The following is a 25,279-nucleotide window of genomic DNA, read 5'->3' as shown; positions in this document are numbered from 1 at the left end:
GGTTTTGTTATTGTGTCCATTAATCCTCATTTCCTATTGTTTGGGTTAGTCGGGTTATAAGTGGCGTATGCTCGGTCACTAAGTTGTTAATAAAATATATTGGTTAAGAAAATTGAGCCTACACAGGACAGCCAAGTCTACACAGAGAAACCCTGCCTCGAAAATATGAAAGAAGAAAAAAGAAAAATTCAAAACAAAAACAAAGGAACACAGGCCAGGTGGTGCCTGCATTTGCTCCTTTGTGGGTTTTTCCTTCTTCCACTCTCCACCCCTTTTCTTCCACCCTTTCAACCCCCTAACACTAGAAGAGGGGAGAAAAAAAAGGATAGAAGGGGTGACGTCATCATTAGACTGCTTCCTGCTGATTAGGGGCACTGAGCTCCTAGGGACAAGTTTGAGTCAGGATATCTAATTTCTTCTTTGCACAAGACTACTTAACAACCGCAACCAGCAACCCCCTTCTCGGGGGCCCTAGCATTACACCCTCTGAAAACTCTCCAAAATTCCAGATGTCACACAGTCTCAGAAATTATCTGCCTTCTGCAGCGGCTTCGAAGCACCCCAATATCCCCACACCTGGAATTAAAAAGAGAAGGTATTTTTATATTACTCTGTGTTTATGTGTTTAAAGAAACCAAAATTGCCAAATTCTCCTCAGCTGAGGAGGGGAATGAACAGCTGTGGGCAAGCCTAACACCGCCCGACCTGTCTCGGGGTAGGAGTCTGCATTAACCGCAGGCATCGTGACCTGGGGCATGTCCACACACTCAACGGACGTGTATCCGACCCCGACGCAGCACTGTTTGCAGGATGGGCAAGCCGAAGAGGCAGAGGAGCCAAGACTGCAAAGCGAGGCTGGTGGCCATTCCAGACTTTCGCCTGCCCGGCAGCGTAGGGGACAACACAACTCTGTCACACCTCACCGCAGGACTGAGAGTGGTGCACATCGACGGCACACGGGTGCGACGCAACTCGGGCTCTACGTCATTGCTCCGCGCCCGGCACCGCCTTGATGGGTTACGGAAACCCAGAGGTTGTCTGTCGGAGCCTCGCCGCTCGCTGGGGTTCTCGTTCCTCGGCTCGAAGCCTCCGGAAGGTGCGGCCATCTGCAACTGCGCTTGTTAGTCTCTCGAGGCCCCGCCCCGCGCCAACGGGCTCCGCCATGTTGGGGGGTCCTCGCTGGTGACACGTAGGCGTCCGCGTAAGATGCCGGCCGGCGCGCGCTGCTGCCGCCAAGATGGCGTCCATGCGGGAGAGCGACACGGGCCTGTGGCTGCACAACAAGCTGGGCGCCACCGACGAGCTGTGGGCGCCGCCCAGCATCGCGTCCCTGCTCACCGTTGCGGTCATCGATAACATCCGCCTCTGCTTCCACCGCCTCTCATCGGCTGTGAAGCTCAAGCTGCTCCTCGGGACGCTGCATCTTCCGCGCCGCACGGTGGACGAGGTGAGGGCGCGGGCAGGCTTCTCTCCCGACGGAGCACCACCGCTCCTGCTTTCCGCCAACCCCTGCGCCGTACCTTGTCCTTGTCCCGCTGGCCGCGTTCATCTCCCGGTCGGCGACCCCGGGCCTCCCCACCTGGGCCGCTGTCCGCGCTCGGGGGTCGTTGGGCCCAGGGCCGGAACAGCCTTCAGCCAGACCGGCCCGACCCGGCCCGGAGTGCTGGACCCTGCGGTTCTGAAGCTACTTTTGATTTGGGGCTCTTAGTGCAACTTTCCAAGTGACTGTGTTGCACCCTAGGGGGTTGTCGCGAGAGACCACTCGAGGACCACAGTGTTGATGTAAAAGTACAAGGTTTATTGTTGACGCGTGTCAGGGGACCTCAGCACTCACTGCTGACCTTAATTTTGTTGCTTTTGCCTTACAAGTATCGGTCTCTAGTCTGTCGATTCTTTTCAGTGCGTTCTCACTCCACATTGCTTCTCTCCGTCCAACATATATGATGCTTTGCAAACACACACACACAAATAACATATGTACAGGGTCTCACTGTGTAGCCCAGGTTGACCTTGGTTTTCTAAAGCCTCAATCTCTGGAGGGCTGGAATTGCGGGTCTGGGCCACCACATCTGACGGCAAAAACGCCGAAGTACTTTAGTTTTTAAACATTTCCGGTTATTGTATTGTTTTTATATCATTAAGGTTACTGCTTTTAGTTGTCGTTGCGCTATACCGTATACGCAAAACTGCGTAGTTATTCATCTTAACAAATACTAATAGCTAAATGACCCATTCCTGTAATCTCTGTGTAGTTCTGGCTGTCCTGGACTTCCTTTATAAACCAGGCTGGGCTAGAACTCAGAGATCTGCCTGTCTCTGCCTCAAAGGCACCACCACGCCTGGCTGCAAGTAATCATTTGTTTACCACGACCACCCATCACCCCACCACCACCCCTGGTTATCAGTTGTGTCTGCATTCCTACCAGGAATCTTTGGGTTTTGCCTCATTAGAACTTAATATGGCAACGTATTACCACGTTACATTCTTTCTCCGTGTGGTGTGGGTGTGTCTTGGGTTGGTAGACACCTGGGCAGATTCATCCAAGTTGCTGCAGACAGAGTTTGATTTTCCCCCAACTATGGCGTTCCATTCTCCCGGCACACAGCACATGAACGATTAGGTTGTGATTAGTTGTTTTCATTCCTTTTTTTTTTTTTTTTTTTTTTTTTTTTTCTTTCTGTTCCATACAATAACCGGAAATGTTTAAAAACTAAAGTACTTCGGCTTGTTCAGTTGTGACTGATACCAACATTCTTTGTTCAGGTGAATTGTAGAAGTAGGTGACAGTAGCATTATGCCAGGTGGCTTTTCAAATTGTTTTTATCAAAGTATACTCACTAAAACATGTTGATACTGTGTTGATACTGCTAGGATTGTTTGGTTGAACTTTGTGTCATTTGCTTATTTTGCTGTTTGGTTTTTTTGTGTGTGTGTGAGTTGTCTAATTTTTCCCCTGATTGCTTTTTTTTGTTTTTTTTCTTGCTGATTTGGAGAAATATTCTTTTTAGTACATGCTAGCTACTGTCCTAGTCCACTGATGTGTCACCACTGTTTCCAGCCATGGCGTAGCTTTCTGAATGAAGCTCTTGGGTCTTTGCCAGATGGTGAATCGCCACTCCTTCCCCGTGGTCGGTGCCTGCTTGGCCTTGTTCAGGAAGTGCTCGGTCCTTGAGTCGAGGCACCTGTGGTGTCTGAGCGAGCACTGTGCCTCGGTCTCCCTTGGCTGGGATTGGTATTTTGTAAAGCAGCGTCGTTGTTTATATTTGGCTGTGCAGTGGTCCAGCAGCACATGCGGATGAACATCTTTTCTGCCCTTTGCTTCTGCTTTTTTTTTTTTTTTTTTTTTTGCGGGGCGGGGTTGTCACTTGTGTGTCATGCAAACTGCTTAGTGTCACTTTATTGTTAGTGTGTTTTGATGTGCGACATACAAGGCTAACCCTCCACTTAATCTTGAGGAATGGCTTCAACTTTTCTTGGCCCCTGGCACTTCTGTCTGTCAGTTTGTCTCATACTTTGTGTGTCTTTTTTGTTTACATGTTCATTCATGTGTACACATGTGCAAGCATATGTGCATATGCATGTGGAGGCCAGAGGTCCAGCTTAGGTGTCTGCCTCTGTTGTTCTACATGTATTTTTTGAGACAGTTTCTCATCGAATCTGGAGCTAATGCTTTTGGCTAGACTGGCCTGCCAACATACCCCTGGGCGCCTCTTGTCTCCATGTGGGCAGTGCTAGACTATAGGCAACACCCACCCAGCAAGGCTTTTTATGTGGGTTTGGGGATCTGAACTCTGATCCTCAGACTTAACTTGGGAATCCCTGTACGAACCATGTCCTCAACTCACAGTGTAAATAAAATAGTCATAATGGTATACAGTCTTGTAACCTAGAAGTTTGGGCAGTTATTTAGAACCATTCTTAAATATGAACTATTAAGTTCTGTTATTCTCCTATACTTGTATATTTTATATTTTTGCCAATGGTATATAGAAATACTTTAGGCTTTAGGTAATGAGTGAATAGCACCTGGGCTGAGAACAGGCTGTGACTGAGATTGGGGTTTCTTGGTTTTGTTTTGTTTTTTTTTCCTTACCTACTGTACTCAGCTGTCTACTTGCCTGTTCCTCCTTATCAACTATTGCTTTGCATATTTTGGGTTCTTGTTACTAAGAACTTTGTAGTTGTTACAGTTACCTTGTAACTGAAGAGCAGGTACAGAGCTCAGTATTTGCTAATGTTTTGTCCTTAGGTCTTTTTTTTTTTTTTTAATGATTTATTTATTTATTATTTATACATTAGTCTGTCTGCATGTACACCTGCAGGCCAGAAGAGGGCATCAGATCTCATTACAGATGGTTGTGAGCCACCATGTGGTTTCTAGGAATTGAACTCAGGACTGTTGGAAGAATAGCCAGTGTTCTTAACCTCTATGCCATCTCCCAGGCCCAAGGTCTTTTTTTTTTTTTTTTTTCTTTAAGAGCTCATATAGATTGTTTCCCATTTTTAAAATTTTATTTACCTTTATTTTTATGTGCATTGGTGTTTTGCCTGCATGTCTCTATGTGAAAGTGTCAGATCTTGGAGTTACAATTTTGAGCTGCCATGTGGGTGTTGGGAATTGAACTCAGGACCTCTCGAAGAGCAGTTAGTGCCCTTAACTGCTGAGCCATCTCTCCAGCCCTGTTTCCTGTTGTTGTTCTTGTTATTATTAGGAACACTGTTCAAGAAAGGGTTTCTCTGTATAGCCCTCGCTGTTCTGGAACTTGCTCTGTAAACCAGGCTGGCTTAGATCTCAGAGATCCACCTGCCTCTGCCTCCTGAGCACTGGAATTAAAGGTATGCACCACCATGCCTGCCTTAGTCTTACTATGCAGCCCTGACTGACATGGAACTCGGAGAGATCCCTCTGCCTCCTGAGGCGTACACTGTGCCAGTTTTCTGTGACAATAACACTGGTTTGGTCACCTTTCCCCTTGGGGAGAGTGTTGCAGAAGTTGAATGAGGGCACCCCATAGGCTCTGGCGGCTGAGCACTTGGTCCCCACTTGGTAGTGCTGTTTGGGAAGCGTAGGAGGCGTGGCCCTCCTAGGGAAAGATATGACTGCGGCTAGGCTTTGAGATTTTAAAGACTATTACTATTTCAAGTTTGTTCTTTGTCTCATGGTTGTGCTTTAAGGTGTGAACCCTCTATAGGCAGTGGTAGTACACATCTTTAATCCCAGCATTGTGGAGGCTGAGGCAGGCGGAGTTGAAGGCAGCCTGGTCTACAGAGTAACTTTCAGGACAGTCAGAGCTACACAGAGTGTCCTTGTCTCTAAACACCTGAAGAGGGCCAGGGGATATAAGCCCTGAGCTCTGCTCCAGCCCTGTGCTTGCTGCTTGCTGCCACGCCTCCTTGCCATGGTGGACATGTACAGTAGAACACTAGACCCAAGCACACTGTTTCTTCTATAAATTGCATTGGTCATGATATTTTATCACAGCAATAGAACAGTAACTAAAAGTGTTGTCTTAGTTTTTCTCTTGTTGTGATAAGATACCGTAACCAAAAGCAACTTAGGGAGTAAAGTATTTTGCTTAAGTTTATAAAAATCTGTCATGACGGAAAGTCGGGGCAGGAACTCAAAGCAGGAGCCTGGAGGCAGGAATGGAATGAAGCAGAGGTCAGGGAGGGAAGCTGCTTACTGGCTTGCCCAATTATTGTTTTAAAATTATTTGTATTATCTGTAGGCCCAGTTAGTAATGAATCAAGACATAGACACTTGTTATTTTTTAAAATAGCCTGGGGCAGGGCAGATCTCAATCCTCTAAACTACCTCCCATAGTGGGGCAGGCATGGGATCTCTGTCTCAATCCCATGCCATCTGTCTTCAATAATTTTTATCAAGTTACCTGTTACCTTTTATTAATAATTTTAAATACTTGTTAATGTTTTTTGTCTGGGCTGGATTTTTTATCTACACCACTGGCCATGTGCTTTTCCTCCATCTACCCCATGGCGGCCTTTTTCTCTCCCCTACCGGTCTCTCTTTTCTCCTCTTGGCAGTCCTTCTTTCCAGAATTTCTCTGTCTCCTATCTCTTCTGCCCTGCCCAGGTGGGATGGCTTTTTATCAAGCAAAAGGTGCGTCAAACAGCAAGCAGTAATTAGCATCAAAATACATCAGACCCTCCCCAACACCCTGCCTGCTTTCTTAGGAACCAGGATCACTGTTTGGGGCAGCCCTCCCACATCAGTCATAAATCAGGAAAATGAGTCTGGTATGGTAGTACATGCCTTTAATCTCAGCACCCAAGAGGCAGAAGTAGGCAAATATCTGAGTTCCAGTCCACCAAGAGTTTTGTGATGTCTCAAAAAACAAAACCCTAAACAAACAAAGGAGAAGAGGAAGAGAAAGAGGCGGAGGAGGGGGAGGAGGAGAAGAGGAAGTTGTAGTCCCTCCAAATTTGCCTACAGGCCAGTCTTATGGAGACATTTCCTCAGTTGAGGGTCTCTCTTCCCAGTTGACTCTTAGTTGACAAAACCTAAACAGTACAGTTGACCCCTTGTCATCTTGATACACAAACACATCACTGTTAAAACATAACCTTTCTCTTTTTTGTTTATCCCCAGATCATGTTAATAGTAATGTCAAGACATAATATACGCTCCAACGTTTTAGTCCCATGGTCTTTTGTGTTATTTGTTTTATTTTTCAAGACATAGTTGCTCTGTGTAGCCTTGGCTGTCCTGGAACTCGCTTTGTAGACCAGGCTGGCCTCGGACTCACAGAGACCCTCTGCTGCCTGAGTGCTGGGATTAAAGGCGTGAGCTATCACTGACCACATAATTTTTTAAAAGATTTTTTCCCTCATGTTTGTACACGAAACACATCACTTTAACAATGCAGTGTCTCAGAGTGTAATGGGGCTTACTCTCCATCTTCTGGGCTCCAAATAGCTCGAGCAGCTCCACCTCTGCACTTCTGCATCCACAGCACATGTGGCTTGTTTTGTAAGGTAATGGCTCAAACTAGGTCTGCTCCACAATTTCTACTGCCCTTGGTGGTTGTCCCCATGGCACTGGCATCTATGACATGCTAGGGTCTCCGCAGGCTACACCTTAACCTCTTGACCTCTCTCAGGAACATTGGCACTACTACATGGTGCCAAACCCCAGCTGTTGCCCATGACTCTTTCAGTCCTGCAGCTCTCATGCCACCTGGGAGACTTGTACTTTACCACGTTTACCTGCCAGTTTAAGATGTAGCCGCCTCACCCCACGCCACCCCACCACTACCCCATACCACTGTTCTATGTGCTGACCTGAAGGAAGCATCTCCCAAAAGGTTGCCTTGATGAAGCTGTTAATTGATGATGTTTTTTTGTTAACCACAGCTGATTCTTCAGCTCCAGCTGACCAGAAACCATGGATTCTCAATTCAGAATATCACATGAACAGAATTGATAGTCTTTGCTTCTCTTTGAAAGCGCCCATGCCTGGCCTTCATTGCCTGCAGTGCTTTAAACATTCCTGTCTTCCAGGCTCTCCTAACAGTCACTAAGCTCTAAGCACTCAGTGGCTTTTCCAGCCTAAAGTTCAAATGTGTCCATAATCCTCCCCAAAACAACATGGTCTGCCCTGTTGTTTCAATACCCCATTTCTGATACTTAATTCTATCTTCGTTTGCATTTTATTGCTGTGATAAAACACTATGACTAAAGGCAACTGGAGAGGGAAGAGTTTATTTCAGCTTAGTTTAGAGTCCATGGTAGAGGGAAGTTAAGGCAGGAACGGAGTGTAGAGGAATGGTGCTTATCAGATTGTTCCCTCTGGTTTCTTCAGACTGGTTTTGTTGAAACAGGGTTTCTCTGTGTAGCCTTGGCTGTCCTGGAAATAGCTCTATAGACCAGGCTGGCCTCGAACTCACAAAGATGTAATTGTCTCAGCCTCCCGAGTGCTGGGACTAAAGATGTACATCACCACTTCCCGGCCAGCCTGGTGTAGCACTGGGTCCTACCACATCAGTCATTAATCAAGAAAATGGCCAGTGTGGTGGCTTATGCCTTTAATTCTAGATCTTTGTGAGTTCAAAACCCAGCCTAATCTACATAGTGAAAAGATATATTAAATCTGGGGGACCTTTTCTAGTTACCCACTCTAGCTCTCAATAATGAGACAGAGACCTATTAGATTTATTGCTAAGCTTTAGGCAGATAATGATCTATTCTAACCGCCTGTGCTAATCTGGCTACTTTCCAGCCACATGCCCTGAGTTACTTGCTGTACTGGTCCTGCCTGGGCTGCCTCTGCTCCACCAAGTCAGTCCTCACGGCCACATCCTTTCTCTGCCTTTTCTTTGTTGTCCTTCTCTATCTGAGACCTCTCACTGGACCAGAAGTCCAACCTCCCTGTCTCCTTTGCCCAGTCACTGGCTGTTTATGTTTAGCTTCTTTACTAACCAATTGGAGATACTGGGGAGCAATGTTTACACATTGGTCAATGATCGTGCAGTGCCCACATCAGGGCTGAACCAGATCTCTGGGCACAGAAATCAATATCTGAATACACAGCACACCAGAACAACCCCCAATTACAGGGGTTCCAATACAGCCAGAGCTACATAGTGAGACTCTGACTCAAAAAAAGAAAAGCGAACCTGGTGTGGTGTGCCTTTAATATTAGCACTTTGGAAGCAGAGGCAGGCAGACCTCTGTGAGTTTGAAGCTCGCCTGATCTACATAGTGAATTCTAGGTCACCTAGAGTTAAATGGTGAGATTCTGTCTCAAAAATAAATAGATAAATACATAGATAAAGAAGTAATAATGCCCCCATGGACTTGCTCATAGGCCAGTCTGATAGAGACATTCTCAGCTGAGGTTCCTCTTCCATGATCACCCAGCTTGTGTCAGGTTGACAGAAACTAGCCAGCACAGGTGTGTCTTTCCCAAGGATTTGATGCCAGATCCAAACTGTGTTCTGACCAGCCCTTTTACAGGCCAGTCACCTCATGGGGACTGCCCAGAATCCAGTGATGTAACTGCTGTCTCCTGTGGAGAGGTGCCATGGTGCCTCTGGTGTGTAGCTCTGGCCTTGAAGACCCCACTCCCAACTTACGTCACTTGGGCAAGTTCATTTGTAGTTATGCGGTTTCCTCTGATAGGTTTTGGTGAATAAATATTTTAATTTGTCTTACAAATTTGTCTCATCAAATGTTTCACTTCGGTAGGAATCTCTGTCATTATTGCAGTCTGGGTAATGTCTGACAGAGTTTGTCCATTCATTCTCTCTTCTGTTGAAACTTTGGTACTGATTCCCCCTCCCAAAGCATCTTTGTTTTTGTTTTTCATTCCATCCTCGTGTGCATTCCTTGTTCTCCCCGGGGCATTCTATTAATATGCATTTTGCATTGCTATCTTTAGGATGTACATTGCTTTCAAGGCTTATGAGAAAAGGTGTAATTGATTAGGAAAAATTAACATTATAGTGTGAGGGGCACATATAGACAGTCGCCATAGTGACAGTAACCTCCTCCCCTGTCCCTTGGTGTGTCCCTCACTTTTTCTCTGCTGAGATACACTAATGTGCTGGTATTCAAACAAAGGGAGTTGACCATACATAGGATTTACTCTACCACTGACCTATATATGTTCCCAGCCCTGTGGTTTGTACTTTACATTCTTTTGTTGCATGTTTTATTTCCTCTGTGTGTGGTCATAATGTCTATATACAGGAGTGCTTATGCTGTGGTGTATGTGTAGAAGTCAGAGGAAACTTGTGAAAGTTGGTTCTCTTTTTCTAACAGGTGGGTCCCGGGGATTAAATCAGGTCTTTAGGGATTGTAGCAAACCCTTTTACCACTGAGTCTTCTCATCAGCCCCTTAAGTTTTTGTTAAGATTAGGTATAAACCTGGTGTGAAAGTGTGTACCTGTGACTCCAGTACTTAGGAGGTTGGTGCAGGAAGATCCAGGCCAGCCTGGCTTATAGAGCAAAACGTTGTCATCCCAAGAGGGAGGCGGATAGAAAGATGGCTCAAATGGTAGAGAATACTTGGTGCTTTTCCAGAGAGCCTGGGCTCACTTCCTAGAACCCACATGACAGCTCTCACCTATCTGTAATTCTAGTTCCAGGGGATCTGATGCCTTCTTATGGCCTGTGTGGGTTCTGCATGCACATAGTATTAGATGTATATTCAGGCAAGCACTTATATACATAAAATACAGCTTCAGTACAGCGTAAGGAACAAGGAGAAAGACCATTAGATATGCTTTCTTGTCTCTTGACATCTTGGATAAGTGTCTGATCTGCCCTCTCAGGTTCTGTTCTGTTCTGTGGGAATCTGAGTCTGGGGCCACGTATTAGATGTCATCCTGTCTTAGTTGGGGTTACTACTGCTGTGACGAAACACCATGACCAAAAAGCAAGTTGGAGAGGAGAGGCTTTATTGGGTTACTCTTACACATTGTGGTCCGTCACTGAAGGAAGCAAGGACAGGAACTCAGACAGGCCAGAAACCTGGAGGCAGGAGGAAGGGTGCTGCTTACTGGCTTGCTTGCCTTGGTTTGCTCATCCTACTTTCTTTCTTTCTTTCTTTTTTATTATTTTTTTTTTTAAGATTTATTTATTATGTATACAGTGCTCTGCTCGTATGTACACCTGCAGGCCAGAAGAGGGCATCAGATCACAAAGTAGATGGTTGTGAGCCACCATGTGGTTGCTGGGAATTGAACTCAGGACCTCTGGAAGAGCAGTCAGTGCTCTTAACCTCTGAGCCGTCTCTCCAGCCCTCATCCTACTTTCTTATAAAACCCAGGACTTCCAGCCCAGGGATAGCACTACCCACCATGGGCTGGAATCTCCTCCATCAATCACTAATTAAGAAAATGCCTTATACCTGGATCTTATGGAGACATTTTCTCAATTGAGGCTCTCTCAGATAACTCTAGCTTGTATCAAGTTGACATAAAACTGGCCAACACACACCGTATAACCCTCCTCCTGCATTTGTGGAGTGGGTGCACATGGCCTTGACTGCAGCTGGAGGCAGGGGTAGGAAGCTTGTCTGCCATGTATGTACCTTTGGGGGTCATGCCCACAGAAGGCAAAGGGCTCGGTTGTCACCCGTTCTGTCAGTGCCTGTGGTAAGCACAGTGAGAATATGGCCAAAGGGAGGCTTTTGCTTACGGTTTTATTCAGTGTACAAGTGGCTGTGTTAACTTGGGCTACATTACATTACAGCTAACCCTCAGCAACTACAGGGATCAGTTCTGAGCCCAGGACACTCAAGAGTGCACTGTACAGTGGAAGTCTTTTTGTGTAATCTGTGTGCTTGAATCACCTGGACAGCATTCATGATCCCTAGCATAAGCAGTGCCATGAGAAAGAAGCACATGCACACAGTAGTGAGCACCTTTCTTTACTTCCTTTCCAGGTGAACCCACGGCGGTGGGGCTCCTGGGTTTAGAGGGCTGACAGCATCTGACACTGAGGGCTTGGACCCACAGTCTCAGGCTTCTGGAAGCAGAGTTCCTGAGATCCCAGGGGCAACCCATCTCCTGAATCCCTGTGGGAATCTCTTTACCCAGCTTACAGCCCATTACCATATCTCCAAGCCCTCTTGAGGTGACACAGAAGTTGGGGACATCCTATCAGACCAGCAGAGCTGTAACCCATGTCCTGTTTGTCTCCCAAAGGCTGTCTCTGGGAATGTATGGGCTGGGGCTTTACTTTAGTTCCAGTGTCTGTGTGTCTCCCAGATTGGTACATTAACTTCTTAGCCCACTCGGCAACATAGTGAGAGATTAAGCAGCCGATCGAGTACTACCCTATAGGACTATGGGATGGGTAGGTCAGAAAGCCACCCTTACTAGACACCCAATCTGCTAGCACCTTGCTTCCCACTTCTCTAGGCCTGTGAGATATGTGTTTGGTTTTGAAACAAGGTTTTACTATGCAACCCTGGCTGTCCTGAAACTCAGAGATCTGCCTGCATGGCACATACTATTATGTGTAAAATTAAAAGTATGGGCTTTTCTAATACCCTCCCTTGCTCCCAAGTTTATTCCCAGATTTATTATGTGTACAGTGTTTTGCCTGCATGTATGCCTGCATACCAGAAGAGGGCACCAGACCTCATTATAGATAGTTATAAGCCACCATGTGGTTGCTGGGAATTGAACTCAGGATCTCTAGAAGAGCAGCCAGTGCTCTTAACCTCTGAGCTATCTTTCCAACTGCCTATTACTTTTATTAATAAGCTTCAAGCACTGTAGCTAGGCAGGTTTTAAGCTCGATGTGAATTCACCCAACTAATCCTGATGTTGGCCTACTTCCCAGCCGTGTGCCCTACTATTGACCATCCATGTCTTCATGGTGCCTCCCTCTTGGTGCCCTTCTCTCTCCTCTACCTGGTACTGCCTCCCGAGCATAGGAAGACTGCTTTAACTCTCCTACCCCACTATAGGCTGTTCAGTTCTTTAGTAACCAATCACAGGTGATGGAGAACAGTTTCTACATAACATTGAGACAGGAGATGCTTCAGAAATAATGCCAGTGATGGACACAGCCAGGTCTCTGGGTACAGAAGTCAGCATTTGAATACACAGTGCACAAAAGCATCCTACAGCTACTATGCTTGGCCCGTTTCTGAGCTAAGCAGCTCAGTCTATGGTGTTTTGTTTTATTTTGGTTTTCAAGACAGGGTTTCTCTGTGTTAGCCTTGGCTGAGTCTATGGCATATTAAAGACATACTTCAAAATGCAAATTTGGAGGATACATAAAATATTCAATCCAATGTTCTTCCTATTTTTACCTGAGGGTTTGTTTGTTTGCTTGTTTTGTTTTGGGGTTTTTTGTTTGTTTGGTTGGTTGGTTGGTTGGTTTTGTTTTGGTTTGTTTTTTCTAAACAGGGTTTCTCTGTGTAGACTAGGCTGGCCTCGAACTTAGTGATCCATCTGCCTCTGTCTCCCTGAATGCTGGGGTTGAAGGTGTGCGCCACCATCCATGGCTTTAAAAGCCATGTTTTATAGAATATGTCCCCTCTTGGTAAGTTACCTTTCCAGGGCTGCTGTCTTAGTCACTGTTCTGGTACTGTGTGGAAACACTATGACCAAGGCAATTTGTAAAGGAGGGCATTTAATTTGGGGCTGGGTTACAGTTTTAAAGGTTACCCCATGGCCATCATGGCAAGGAGTGTGGTGGCGGCAGGCAGGCGTGGTGCTGAGAAGTAGCTGAGAGCTCACAGCTGATGCAAAAATTAGAGGCAGAGAGACAGAGAGGCACATGGCTTTTGAAACCTCAAAGGGCTCCCCTAGTGACACAGCACTATAGAGCAGATCAAGAGAGACCCCGCAGGGTGGGTGAACTAGGCTTCTCTCAGCAGCAGGGGCTCAAACTCTGAAGGACTGAACTGCAAACCAGCTTTGCAGGGTCTCTTTACTGTTACACAAAGGCACTCTAACAAGGCAGTCTCCCCACACCACACCTCTTACCTGACCCAGGAGTTGTCTGAAGGAACCATGGCCTAAGCAGCTCAGCCCTGGGAGACTTCCTGGTTTGTCTGGGCCTACGTTATGCAAAGGCTCTATGAATCCTTCAGAAGAGCAGCCCGGCAAACCTCCGGTAACAGGCACTGACCACTTACAAAAGATCTAGGTGCCGTCACTCCAGAATTCACGCCTGTACACCTCCACAAGGCCACTCCTCCTAATCCTTCCCAGACAGCTCTACTAAGGGCCAAGCATTCCAACTTGAGCCTATGGGGCCATTCTTGTTCACACCACCACAGAAACTATAACAAAGCACCACAAACTGGGTGGCACTCTTTCTCTGTGGGTGGTAGAGGTCAGATCACTCTTGTCTTCAGCCAAGCTCTCAAACAGGCTTCAGCAGCGACTGTGCCTGGCCCCTCTCTGACTCTGCCTGTCTTGAGTGTCCTTAGCTCATAAGCTGTGTGGTCATTCCACACATTCCGCTTTCTGTGCTTTTCCCGTGTGCACTATATCTTCAAGTCCCTATATTACTCGCAGAGGCAGTTATGCATGGTGCAAGCCCTTGTCCCTGTCCCTTCTTTGCACCCAAGAAATGATGGGTTTCCAACCTGCCTTGGTGCTCCCTGTTGCTGAATCTGAACCAAATACCCCCTCAACAGTGCATATTCTCTAAGTATAGGCATGGTGATCCTGGTTCCCTGAATCTTTTTTTTTTTTTTTTTTTTTTTTTTTTTTTGAAACAGGGTTTTTCTATAGCACTGGCTGTCCTGGACTTACTTTGTAGACCATACTCTTTGTAGACCACACTGGCCTCGAACTCACAGAGATCCACCTGCCTCTGTCTCCCCGAGTGCTGGGACTACAGGTGTGTGCCACCACACCTGGCTGGTTCCTTGAATCTTATATTTTGTTATATCTGCCCACCAGAGGGAGTTAAGCAAGCATAGGAACAATCTGGAAAGCCATGGGAGACCCTGGGTAATGGGCCATCACAGCCCGACAAAGGTTATGGCATGTCAGGGAAGCAGATGGCCTTGGATTCAGGCAGGATAGATGGAGGAAGCAAAGCCCAGGTAGAGCTGTAGGCCCTGAGGATTAGTACAGTGGTTATTGCCACAGGCTGCCCAGAGGCCCCAATGTGAAAGTGGGTAGGTGCATGGCGAGGCACATTTTAAGTTGTCACTGGACAGGGGGCAAACAGAACTAGTAGCATGTCTTCGGTGTCCCCTGTCTTGGCAGATGAAGGGCGCTTTGATGGATATCATCCAGCTGGCCACTCTGGACTCAGATCCCTGGGTTCTTATGGTCGCTGACATTCTCAAGTCCTTTCCTGACACTGGCTCATTGAACCTGGACCTCGAGGAGCAGAACCCCAATGTTCAAGACATCTTAGGAGAACTTCGAGAAAAAGGTAAGTAGCCTGGCTTTATTTTACAGTAGGAGGAAGGGGCTCTCCGTTTAGATACTGGGTTGTCAAGTATCACAGTGTTGGTGTAGTGTGACGTGGCTCTTTAGACACTGGCTGTCCTTCCCTGCGTGCTTCAGTCTGATTTAACCACAGCCCTGTCCCCACTGTGTGTGCTTTGTCTGGAATTATATGACTCATCTGTGATTTGTGTGGCCATTGCTTTCTCTCCCTATAAGCTCCATGAGGGTGAAAACCCTGCGGGTTGTGTCTCCAAAGCCTAAACAGGTCTCTGTCCTAAAGTAGATACTCATAAAAAATACCAACAAAAATTTGCTAAACTATGAAATGAAACCTAGAAAACAGCTTGGTGGTTTTAGAGAAGCGATAGCAGGAGCCTCTACATTTGATACTCTCTCCCTCTTTGGAGAATGGAGACCTCGAGCTCGTTCTCAAAAAGATGAAGTTGGGGGCTCAAGGTCACACCCTCCCAACAGGGCTGCTTGTGACGCCCTTGGACGTTTTGGGATTTTGTTGATTTGTAGTTGCAGACTGGGAGCATTGGCTTGCACAGGTCACATGCCCCTGCTGGGGTGCTAGTTCTGCTGGGAACAGGAAGATGAGGGCGCTCGTTTCTCATGGGTCTGCTTCCCTCAGTTATGTAACCGATTAGGGCAGCTCCTTGGCGTTTTGTTCGGGCTCCAGGCAGCTGAGTAGTGTCAGGAGAGCCCCAGGGCTGTGACAGCCGCACACTTGTTCCTCTTGGTGTTGAGGCTGCTTGTAGTTAGGATGCAGGAAGCAGCCCTCCATGTTGCTGCATGCCTGTGGTTTCTGGACCTCCACAGCCCAGGGGCTTGCAGCTGACATAGCTGAGGAGCTCTGTCTTCTCTTCTAGGCATTTTCTGTTTTTAAAATGCCCCTAGAAAGTCTGATGCGCCTTCCTCTGGAGTGGCAGACCTGTCTAGCCCTGCTGCACCTGAATGGTCTTGGGTTTCAGGGATGGTGGAGCTGGAATGGTGGGGACCCTAGGGGGTTGAAACCAAAGCAAGAAGCTGCCACAGCGGTAAATAATGGAAGCCTCTGTGGAGCCATCTACCTGTGAGCTGTGGGACTACAGCCTGAGCTCCCTGGTGTAAGAGCTCAAACTTCCTTCCACACTCTCTGGCTCTCCACAGTGAGCGAGTGTGAGGCATCTGCCATGCTACCACTGGAGTGCCAGTACCTGAACAAGAACGCTCTGACAACCCTCGCGGGGCCCCTCACCCCACCAGTGAAGCATTTTCAGCTGAAGCGGAAACCCAAGAGCGCCACGCTGCGGGCAGAGCTGTTACAGAAGTGTGAGTGTCTGACTTAGCACAACCCTGCTCTCATCTCTGTGGTGTTTTCAGATATTTTTTATTTTAAAAGAGCCTAGCTTATCTGCTGTTTAGAAACATGCATTAGAGACCTCAAGGTTTTCAAACATGGTGCCTATAATCTCACAAAATGGAATCTGTGCCAGTCAAGAATGTGGTTCCTTCACAACGGGGTGTCAGTATGAGGCTGCCGCTTGTATCCTGACCTTGGTCTCAGCTACTTCTGGTCTCTATCATAGAAGATGTGGGATGGTTTCGTAATGTTTTCCCAAATCATGCCTTAGGAGAATTTGTGTGGAAGGCACTAGCTTGCTGGAGAAGGGGCATGCAAAGTGTCCTTTAGCCAGATAACATTAAAGCATGGGTTTTAAGCCAAGTGCACCTTGTGCCTGGCTCACAACTTCTTGAAATGCTGAGGCAGAAAAATCACATGAGCTCAGACTGGCTTAAGACCAGCCTAGGCAACATAGACCTCGTTTTTGCAAAACAACACAAACAAACAAAAACCCAGCAAATGAAAAATATTTAAAATGAAAAGATGGGTTTTCCATAAACTGTTATTTTGGCTATGCAATTAATATTACTAATGATTGTAATTAGTAGTAATTAGTAATTAATTGTGAAAGCTCTGTTTTTTGGTTTGTTTTTGTTTGTGTACTGTTTTTGGAAAACCGTCTCACTGTAGCCTAGGCTGGCATAGCTTCTCCCTCCTCCTGCCTCAGCCTCCTGAGTGCTGGGATCACAGGCTAGCACATTCCCAGTTTGCATGAACCTAAGGAAGAGCCTTGCAGTAGGACATGTCTGTGATCTTCCGCCTGTGCTATCTGGTAGCTCTATGGAGCTCAGGCCGACCAAGCTGCTCCAGAAGGTCTCTGCGCAGTTGTCGCAGCCCAGCTGTCAGGAGGTCAGGAGCACTGCTGATGCACTCAGGCTAGCCCTGCCCAGCTGTCAGGAGGTCAGGAGCACTGCTGATATACTAGGCTAGCCCTGCCCAGCTGTCAGGAGGTCAGGAGCACTTCTGATGCACTAGGCTAGCCCTGTCCGGCTGTCAGGAGGTCAGGAGCACTGCTGACGCACTCAGGCTAGCCCTGCCCAGCTGTCAGGAGGTCAGGAGCACTGCTGATGCACTAGGCTAGCCCTGCCCGGCTGTCAGGAGGTCAGGAGCACTGCTGACGCACTCAGGCTAGCCCTGCCCAGCTGTCAGGAGGTCAGGAACACTGCTGATGCACTAGGTTAGCCCTGCCCGGCTGTCAGGAGGTCAGGAGCACTGCTGATGCACTAGGCTAGCCCTGCCCGGCTGTCAGGAGGTCAGGAGCACTGCTGACGCACTCAGGCTAGCCCTGCCCAGTTGTCAGGAGGTCAGGAGCGCTGCTGACGCACTAGGTTAGCCCTGCCCGGCTGTCAGGAGGTCAGGAGCACTGCTGATGCACTAGGCTAACCCTGTCCAGTTGTCAGGAGGTCAGGAGCGCTGCTGATGCACTAGGCTAGCCCTGCCCAGCTGTCAGGAGGTCAGGAGCACTGCTGATGCACTAGGCTAACCCTGTCCAGCTGTCAGGAGGTCAGGAGCGCTGCTGATGCACTAGGCTAGCCCTGCCCTCCAGCTTTTCTAAGCCACTGAAGGAAAATCTCTTGTTTTTCTCACATTTATGTATAACTCTGTGAGGGGGAATCTTAGCCTGAGCCTGCTGCAAAGACAGCTGTGGAGACCTCTAAGATGGCAGCCCCTCTGGCTCCAGGTTCCCTGGGGTACAGCAGGTGGCTGGGATGATTCTAGAGCCACTTATGTGGAAATTCCCTGACACAGAAAGCCTTTGCCATACCCGAGCTTATGTCAAGCTACTCCGTGAACAAGGAAGGCTTATTTAGACAAAATGGCCTTACAACAGACAGTGGGTTTTATTATGTGATATTCAGCTTTATTACAGCGTAGTCATTTCATTGTCTTTAACGTCATTCCATGCTGAGAGAAGAGCCTACTTAGCTGCTTTTTCCTGAATGCCTCATCACTACCCTTGGTGTTTCCCTGCCTCAATCATCACTTTAGAAAGCCAGCGCACATGGTTGAAAGGGGAATTTAGTATTTTCTATTAAAGGCACAAGACGAGGAAAACCTTCTGCAATAGCAGCCTTGGTGTTAGTTCTTCCATTGCCACAGTCGGGCAGAAGAGTTGGGCAAGGGTCTGACAATCCATGGGTGAAGACAAGGCAGTCAAGTCAGGGGCATCCCCGGGTGAGACTTAGCCATGTGTTGTCTCAGGTGCTCTGTCCATCTAGATGCCTCCTTCAGGGTCTGTCCCAAGACAAGCTTTGGTTACCAGAGCACAGGGAAAGCCTCAGTGGACTGAAGTATAGCCACAGGCCAGTGCAGTGCTGTTGCTTTTGGAGGAGATTTAGTATAGATTAAGATGATCTTTAGCCTTTCTTGCCACATGCTGTAGCCCATTTCTCCTGGCAGTGATTCCTAAAAGCAAAAACAAGCACCAGGAAATAATCCTTCCTTCCTTTTTTTTTTTTTTTTTTAAAAAGGAAATACCTGCTGTAAAGTTCAGTGGCGTTTCTGGCTGCATCCCTGCTGGGTTAGACAAAGATGTTACCTTGGATATTTTTATGAGTCACTCATGTCGAGGTTGCTTTATGGGTTGAGAGGCCCTATGATCTATGTGACCCTTGACCCTGTGGATTTTTTTTCTCATAGCCACTGAGACAGCCCAGCAGCTGAAGAGAAGTGCCGGGGTGCCATTCCATGCCAAGGGCCGGGGGCTGCTCCGCAAGATGGACACTACAAGTAAGGCTGCATGTGCTCTCAGGCCAGTGCTGTTATTGCTTGCCAGGCAGGATGGTTTGCCTTGAAAGGTATGACTTTTCCTCACCAGAATGGTCATTCAGACTTAGTCCCGAGAGCTGAGGCCCACTGGCTTTGTAGCGAGAACGTGTGTGTGAGGACAAGCAGGGCCACGTGTGTCTTTGCCTGGGGACAGGAAGGAGGCTATATGGTGAGCCAGCAGCAGACCAGTGGCTTGTGAAGGAGACAACTGCTGCAGCCGCCCTCTTGGGTATAACAGTTGTGGCAGGTGGCTAGGCTGAGAGCCCAGGCAAGTTTCCAAAGTGGAGGATCACACAGCAGTTTGGCCCTTTAGGCAGTGCCTATACAAATGTGCGCTTAGCATTGTGTTAAGTATCAAAAGACAGGGCTCCTCTGGAACCATGTGCAGGGCCCAGTGGGCAGGACAGCTGTAGAGTGAAGGGGAAGCCTTGCTGGTCCTCCCACTTGGTATGGCTGCCCATTCTACTGTCATCACTGCAGGGCATGGTTCTTCCCTTGCTGTGGTCTGCTGCTGTAGCATAGGCTCCACTCGCCTCTGAGCACAGGCGCTGTCCAAACTTCTTTGAGAAGGAATAGCCTGGCCATCACTGTGTCCACGTGACCCAGCATGTAGCACAAGGCGTCCTGAGTGGTGGCAAATGTATATAGGCATACAGAGACACGGAGCTCAGGTAATTTCCTGGGATACAAGGACAAGATGGAGTAGGGATAGTCCTTCAGTGAGTGGCCCACCTGAGGGGCGGTAAGGAAAGTAGCAAGTCGGTATTGTGAGAGACTTGATAGTATAAGGTCACGCAGCTGAGGACGCTGCCTTCGCTCTAACCAAAGTCAGGTCAGAGTGTCATCATTCTGGGCAGAGTTTGCTACCCGCATAGTTCTTGTCCTACAAGGTCTGGGGGCCTCGGGTGTCGTAGACAGCTGTCGCCTTCTTAGAAAGGATATGAGTATGCACCTCCAGAGTGTTTAGCCTGGGTCTTCCCAACAGACCTTCAGGGGTGTCATTAAGCTTGCAGGGTCTGAATAGGTGTCCCTTCACCAGAGTGATACTGGCAAAGGCAGCCTGAATGGTTTCTTGTTCTGTCTTGTCTTTTGAATTATTTTATAATTTTGTGTATATGGCTGTTTTTTCTGAATATATGTCTATATATGTGTGCCTGGAGGGCAGAAGAGGGCATAGAATGCCCTGGTGGACATAGAGCTTACAGTGGGTGCTGGGAATTGAACTTGGGTCCTTTGGAAGAATGCCAATGCTCTTAACCACTGAGCCATTGCTCTAGCCCTAGGCCTCCTCACCCCCCACCTCGAGTTCTTTTTAGCACAGGATAAAATGTGAAAAGTACAAAATATGGTAGGAAACTAACTTTTCTCTGGGGCTTCCCTATGGCAGAGGCAGCCTTGTTCAACCCTGTGCTCAGAGGCTGCTGGGGCTCCCAGGGCATTGTCACTGACATCAGTGTCTTTTCTGTAGCCCCTCTCAAAGGCATCCCGAAGCAAGCCCCTTTCAGAAGTCCTACCACACCCAGTGTCTTCAGCCCCTCTGGGAACCGGACCCCAATACCACCTTCGAGGACACCACTGCAGAAAGAAAGGGGTGTGAAGGTGGGACATCCTTCTCATGATCTTGGCGAGGCCTAGCCCTGACTCTTTGTTCTGTAATTAAGTATGGTGTGCATTTATTTTGGCAGCTGCTGGATATTTCTGAGCTGAATACGGTTGGAGCGGGCCGGGAGGCAAAGAGGAGGAGGAAGACTTTAGGTACCAAAGCATTGCAGCCTTGTGTGCTGTGTTGGCCCTTCCTGTATAGAGTTCCCAGTCCTTTGGGGTTTCCTCAGGGCTTCTCTTCCTGTATAGAGTTCCCAGGTCCTTTGGGGTTTCCTCAGGGCTTCCCTTCCTGTATAGAGTACCCAGTCCTTTGGGGTTTCCTCAGGGCTTCCCTTCCTGTATAGAGTACCCAGTCCTTTGGGGTTTCCTCAGGGCTTCTCTTCCTGTATAGAGTACCCAGTCCTTTGGGGTTTCCTCAGGGCTTCCCGCCCTGCTCCAATCTGCTTGTGTGCCTTAATTTGCCACAGTGTTAATGGGACTTTTCCTGAGAGTCTTTTCTGCGGGGTGGGTAGGGGCTTTCTAAAGACATGGTCTTACACTGTAGTCCAGGCTGGCCTCAAGCTTGTACCTTTCTAAGTGCTGGGATTATAGGGTACAATGCTTGACCCAAGGAATTATTTCTCCTTTGCCCAGAGACCTGAGTGCACAATGCTGTTGTTTTGCATTCAGCCTACACAGAGGACCCTTGATTTCTGAACTGGAGCTGGATCAGAGAGCCACTAATCAGTTCTTCTCCTTAATTGGCAGACACAGAAGTGATAGAAAAGCCCACCAAGGAAGAGACAGTTGTTGAAAATGCCACCCCTGACTATGCTGCTGGCCTGGTGTCCACACAGGTAGGGCTTCGATGCAGTGTAGCCGTGGGCATGCCACATGCCACTTCTAGACCCTAGTGTCCCCGTCCTGACACAGCCAAAATAATGTGCTCCCTCTTGTCCTGATGGATAGCACTAAGATGTGTGCAGGTGTGTATGCATGTATGTTAGTGGCAGAGGGAGCCAGAGGCTGACTTGGGCATCAGCCTCGTGTTTAGAATGAATCCCTGCCTCGTACTAGGATTACTGCCTGGGGTGTCTCCACACCGTTGCCCTCTATTCTCCTGTCCGTTGGGTGTGGTTCCTGCTTGAGGTTGCAGTGTCCTGAAGACCAGGCATTGCATGTATGTGGTAAGGGTGATTCAGCCAGTGGCTCTTCCCCAGATTCTGTCTGTGGAAACAGAAACAGGTATTCAGAGACAGGTGCATAGGTTGCATGTGTGGAGGCCAAGTGTGGCCCTGTTTCACAGTGTAGTCTTTGAGTCCATTTTCTTGATGGTATCCTTTGCATTGCTGAACTGCTTTCCCCAGATGTCAGTTTGGGAGCATAGAATGGTGGCTGTGGCTTAAGTTTAAAAGCCACTGTCAGTAAAGGCAGGGGCTTATGGCCTGAAGAAGCCACTGTCCCTGCCCTGGGGATAACTATACCTGCTGTCTTGCTCCATTGATGGGCAGTGGCTGATAGAAGTTGTCCAGGCTGCCCCAGGGAGGTGTACTGAAACCCTGACTTCTGCCTGGAGGGACCATGGCCTCTATCTTCCAGAAACTTGGGTCTCTGAACAGTGAGCCAGCACTTCCCTCCACAAGTTACCTACCTTCTACACCCAGTGTGGTACCTGCCTCATCTTATATCCCCAGCTCTGAGACTCCTCCAGGTGAGTATGCTAAGCCAGTCTTCTCTCAACCCTCACAAGGAATTGCCCTGGGGTTACAGGGTCACCTTGACACCTGGACAGAGCCTAGCATGCCCACCTAGGAAGTAGCCTTGCTTACATGGTGCTGCCCAGCATTAAGGTGGCTGCCTGTCTCTTGATCCCACGCAGCAGGGGGAACTCTTCCTGGCCAAAAATAAGTCAGAAGTCCTGAATTGAGTGAACAAGTGGCTGCCAAGACTGCCGCTTTTTGCACCTGTTCTTGGGTGGGTGGGAAGCCAAGGATCGTCTCTCCCCAGACGAGGGATTCTGCAGAGGAATGATTCTTTAAGGGTCAGACATAAGCTTGGGTTAGCCACTAGGTTAGGGGGTTGGCTCCAATAGGCTCAGCTTACCTCAAGATATGAAAGGGTCAGCAGCCTTGCTGAGGCAGAAAGGGTGCTAGGCTTGGAGAAGCTGCTTTTCAGTACCTTGTAACCAGCATCAGAGTTTGGGGGAACTTGTCGTAGGCCACGCTAAGCAGGGCCCTGAACAACTTAATCCACGGGTCTAGAAATGCCTGGGGACATGGACTCTGCCTTGCTAGGTAGTAGTGCCCGGGGCTCCTGTCCCTGGCTGTGAAGCAAGGGCTTCTGGTCAGCAGTGATGTCTGGTATGGGGAGTTGTCTGGGCCTGGGAGGTAGAGCTGAGCTTATTGCCTCTCCAGAAAATAGTGCCTGGGGCAGGCAGCCGAGGGCCAGCTATAGGTTGAGCAGATTAGTAATGTAGACTCCCTTTCCTGGACAACTCTTTAATACATCTGCTTTGCCTGCAGCCCCACCCTCTCGGGAAGCCAGCCGGACACCTGAGGAACCCAGTGCCCCAAGTCCTACACTGCCAGCACAGTTTAAACAAAGGGCACCTATGTACAACAGTGGCCTGAGCCCAGCCACACCAACGCCTGCAGCACCTACCTCACCTCTGACACCTACTACTCCCCCAGCTGTCACTCCTACTGCTCAGACACCCCCAGTGGCTATGGTGGCCCCACAGACTCCTGCCACTGTTCAGCAACAACCTAAGAAGAACCTGTCCCTCACGGTACGTACCTGGCAGGGCCATGGCCAATAGATGGATAGCACAGCTTTCCCTTTTGCAGTTTGGGGGTGTTGTAGGATAAGCTTAGCAGGGCTAGTGGGTGGAAGTAGGTGGCCCTGGCAGCCCAGGCACCCACATCCTCTCTTCACAGAGAGAACAGATGTTTGCTGCCCAGGAGATGTTCAAGACAGCAAACAAGGTCACTCGGCCCGAGAAAGCCCTCATCCTGGGCTTCATGGCTGGTTCTAGAGGTGCGTGTGTACTACTAGGCCTGGGAGGTGGGGTGGGGGTGGGTTCCTTGGCCCCCGGCACCTGCCCAGCAGCCCCTGCTCCCTACAGAGAACCCATGCCCGGAGCAGGGGGATGTGATCCAGATCAAGCTCAGCGAGCACACAGAGGATCTGCCCAAGGCAGACGGCCAGGGCAGTACCACCATGCTAGTGGACACAGTGTTCGAGATGAACTACGCCACAGGCCAGTGGACACGCTTCAAGAAGTACAAGCCTATGACCAATGTGTCCTAAATGCTGTCTTTGCTGCTGCCCCTCATCAGGCCAGAGGACACGTTTTGCTGGCTAAGCTAAGTGACTTGAACAGATACCGAAGGATATGCTCCACCCAGCACCTGCCATCCACAGGCTACTGGGCCCCAGCCATTTCTCTGGGGAATGTAGGCTTATTTTTTATATTTTAATAGGGGTTAGTTTTTTGTGTGATTAAGATCTTTTTTTGGACTCAAGATTACATTTTGAATGCAAACCAAAAAAGTTACAACTTCCTAATTTTAGTGCCTGTTAGATTTCTACTGTTTTTATTTCTTCTTAAAGAAATAGCACTGGCTGAGAGGGCTTTCTCTGCTTGTGCATGCCCTCCCTCATGAGGTTGAGGGGACCAAAGGTGACACCTGGCAGTCTAGGGTGTCAGCAGGGCTTGACCAGTCTTGATGCCACTCCCTGCCAGGGATTTGTATATGTTTTTTGTACAGTTGTAAACATTTCAAACCTGTCTCTGGGTACCTATTTTCATTGTAAAATGATCTGAGTATTAAAGTTTAGTTTTTAAAAGAAAAGGGGAAAAAAAAAAAAAAGCCCACAGAGCTGTGTTTCAGGCTAGCTTCACTCCCTGCTCTGGGACAGAACCCCTCCCTACATAGCTATCAGAACCCGGGGAAGGAGAGGCAGGGTCAGGCGTTAACAAGACTACCTGAAAACAGGTAAGTAATGGGTAGGACAACCTTGCGGGTGTTCACTCTGTAGAGTCAGTAGCAGGGAAAGCCAAGGGACAGCCCAGCTCAGCAGCCACAGTGCTGGGAGTGGGCCTATGCCAGCTGCCCATGAACTCATAACCCAGGAATAGAGGAGTCAAACACAGTTCCATATAAAATAAGTGTAAGAAAAAGGCCTTTAAAGATTTTTAATAAAAAAATACTCATTACAGTTTTCCAAACACAACTTTCCACTTTAAATGCTATTTTTTTCCCCAACTGGTAATTCTCATCTATATTTTAGTATTACCTTCCCCCCTCCCCCCAAACTTCAAGTTTTTAAGCCTTCACTATCAGACCTAGTGACAGCACCCAGCATTCTTAAAAAGGAACCTGACTTTTTATACTGTATGAAGTTTAGACACCAATAGGCACATTTAAACTTAAATTTAATTTCTGATAGGGCATTTCACATCTCAATAGGATACGGTGACACCATGATACACATGGACACAGCATTTTATTCTAACAGTCATCAGCTACACTCCTCGTAGATGAAGATATTTGGCAACTGACAGTTAACTTTAATTAAAACATTTTTATCTTTAATTCTTGAAAATAAAGTAGCTCTGGAAGATGGGCACTTCATACATCA

General features: G+C 48.1%; 1 protein-coding gene across 1 annotated transcript; it reads left to right on the top strand.

Annotated features, from left to right (window-relative positions):
* Positions 1 to 1,084: 1,084 nt before the first annotated feature.
* On the top strand, positions 1,085 to 25,279 carry Nelfa (negative elongation factor complex member A). Its single transcript, XM_051164743.1, has 11 exons — positions 1,085 to 1,447; positions 14,710 to 14,881; positions 16,051 to 16,212; positions 18,926 to 19,015; positions 20,523 to 20,653; positions 20,740 to 20,809; positions 21,404 to 21,492; positions 22,235 to 22,346; positions 23,158 to 23,423; positions 23,572 to 23,671; positions 23,760 to 25,279. Exons 1-11 carry the CDS (start codon positions 1,238 to 1,240, stop codon positions 23,942 to 23,944), a joined length of 1,587 nt encoding a protein of 528 aa, XP_051020700.1. The 5' UTR covers positions 1,085 to 1,237; the 3' UTR covers positions 23,945 to 25,279.

The sequence above is a fragment of the Acomys russatus genome, chromosome 22 (genome assembly GCF_903995435.1).
Source record: "Acomys russatus chromosome 22, mAcoRus1.1, whole genome shotgun sequence".
In the NCBI taxonomy this organism is placed as follows: domain Eukaryota; kingdom Metazoa; phylum Chordata; class Mammalia; order Rodentia; family Muridae; genus Acomys; species Acomys russatus.
Note: the sequence above shows the minus strand (reverse complement) of the source record. Positions and strands in the feature narration are given on the sequence as shown.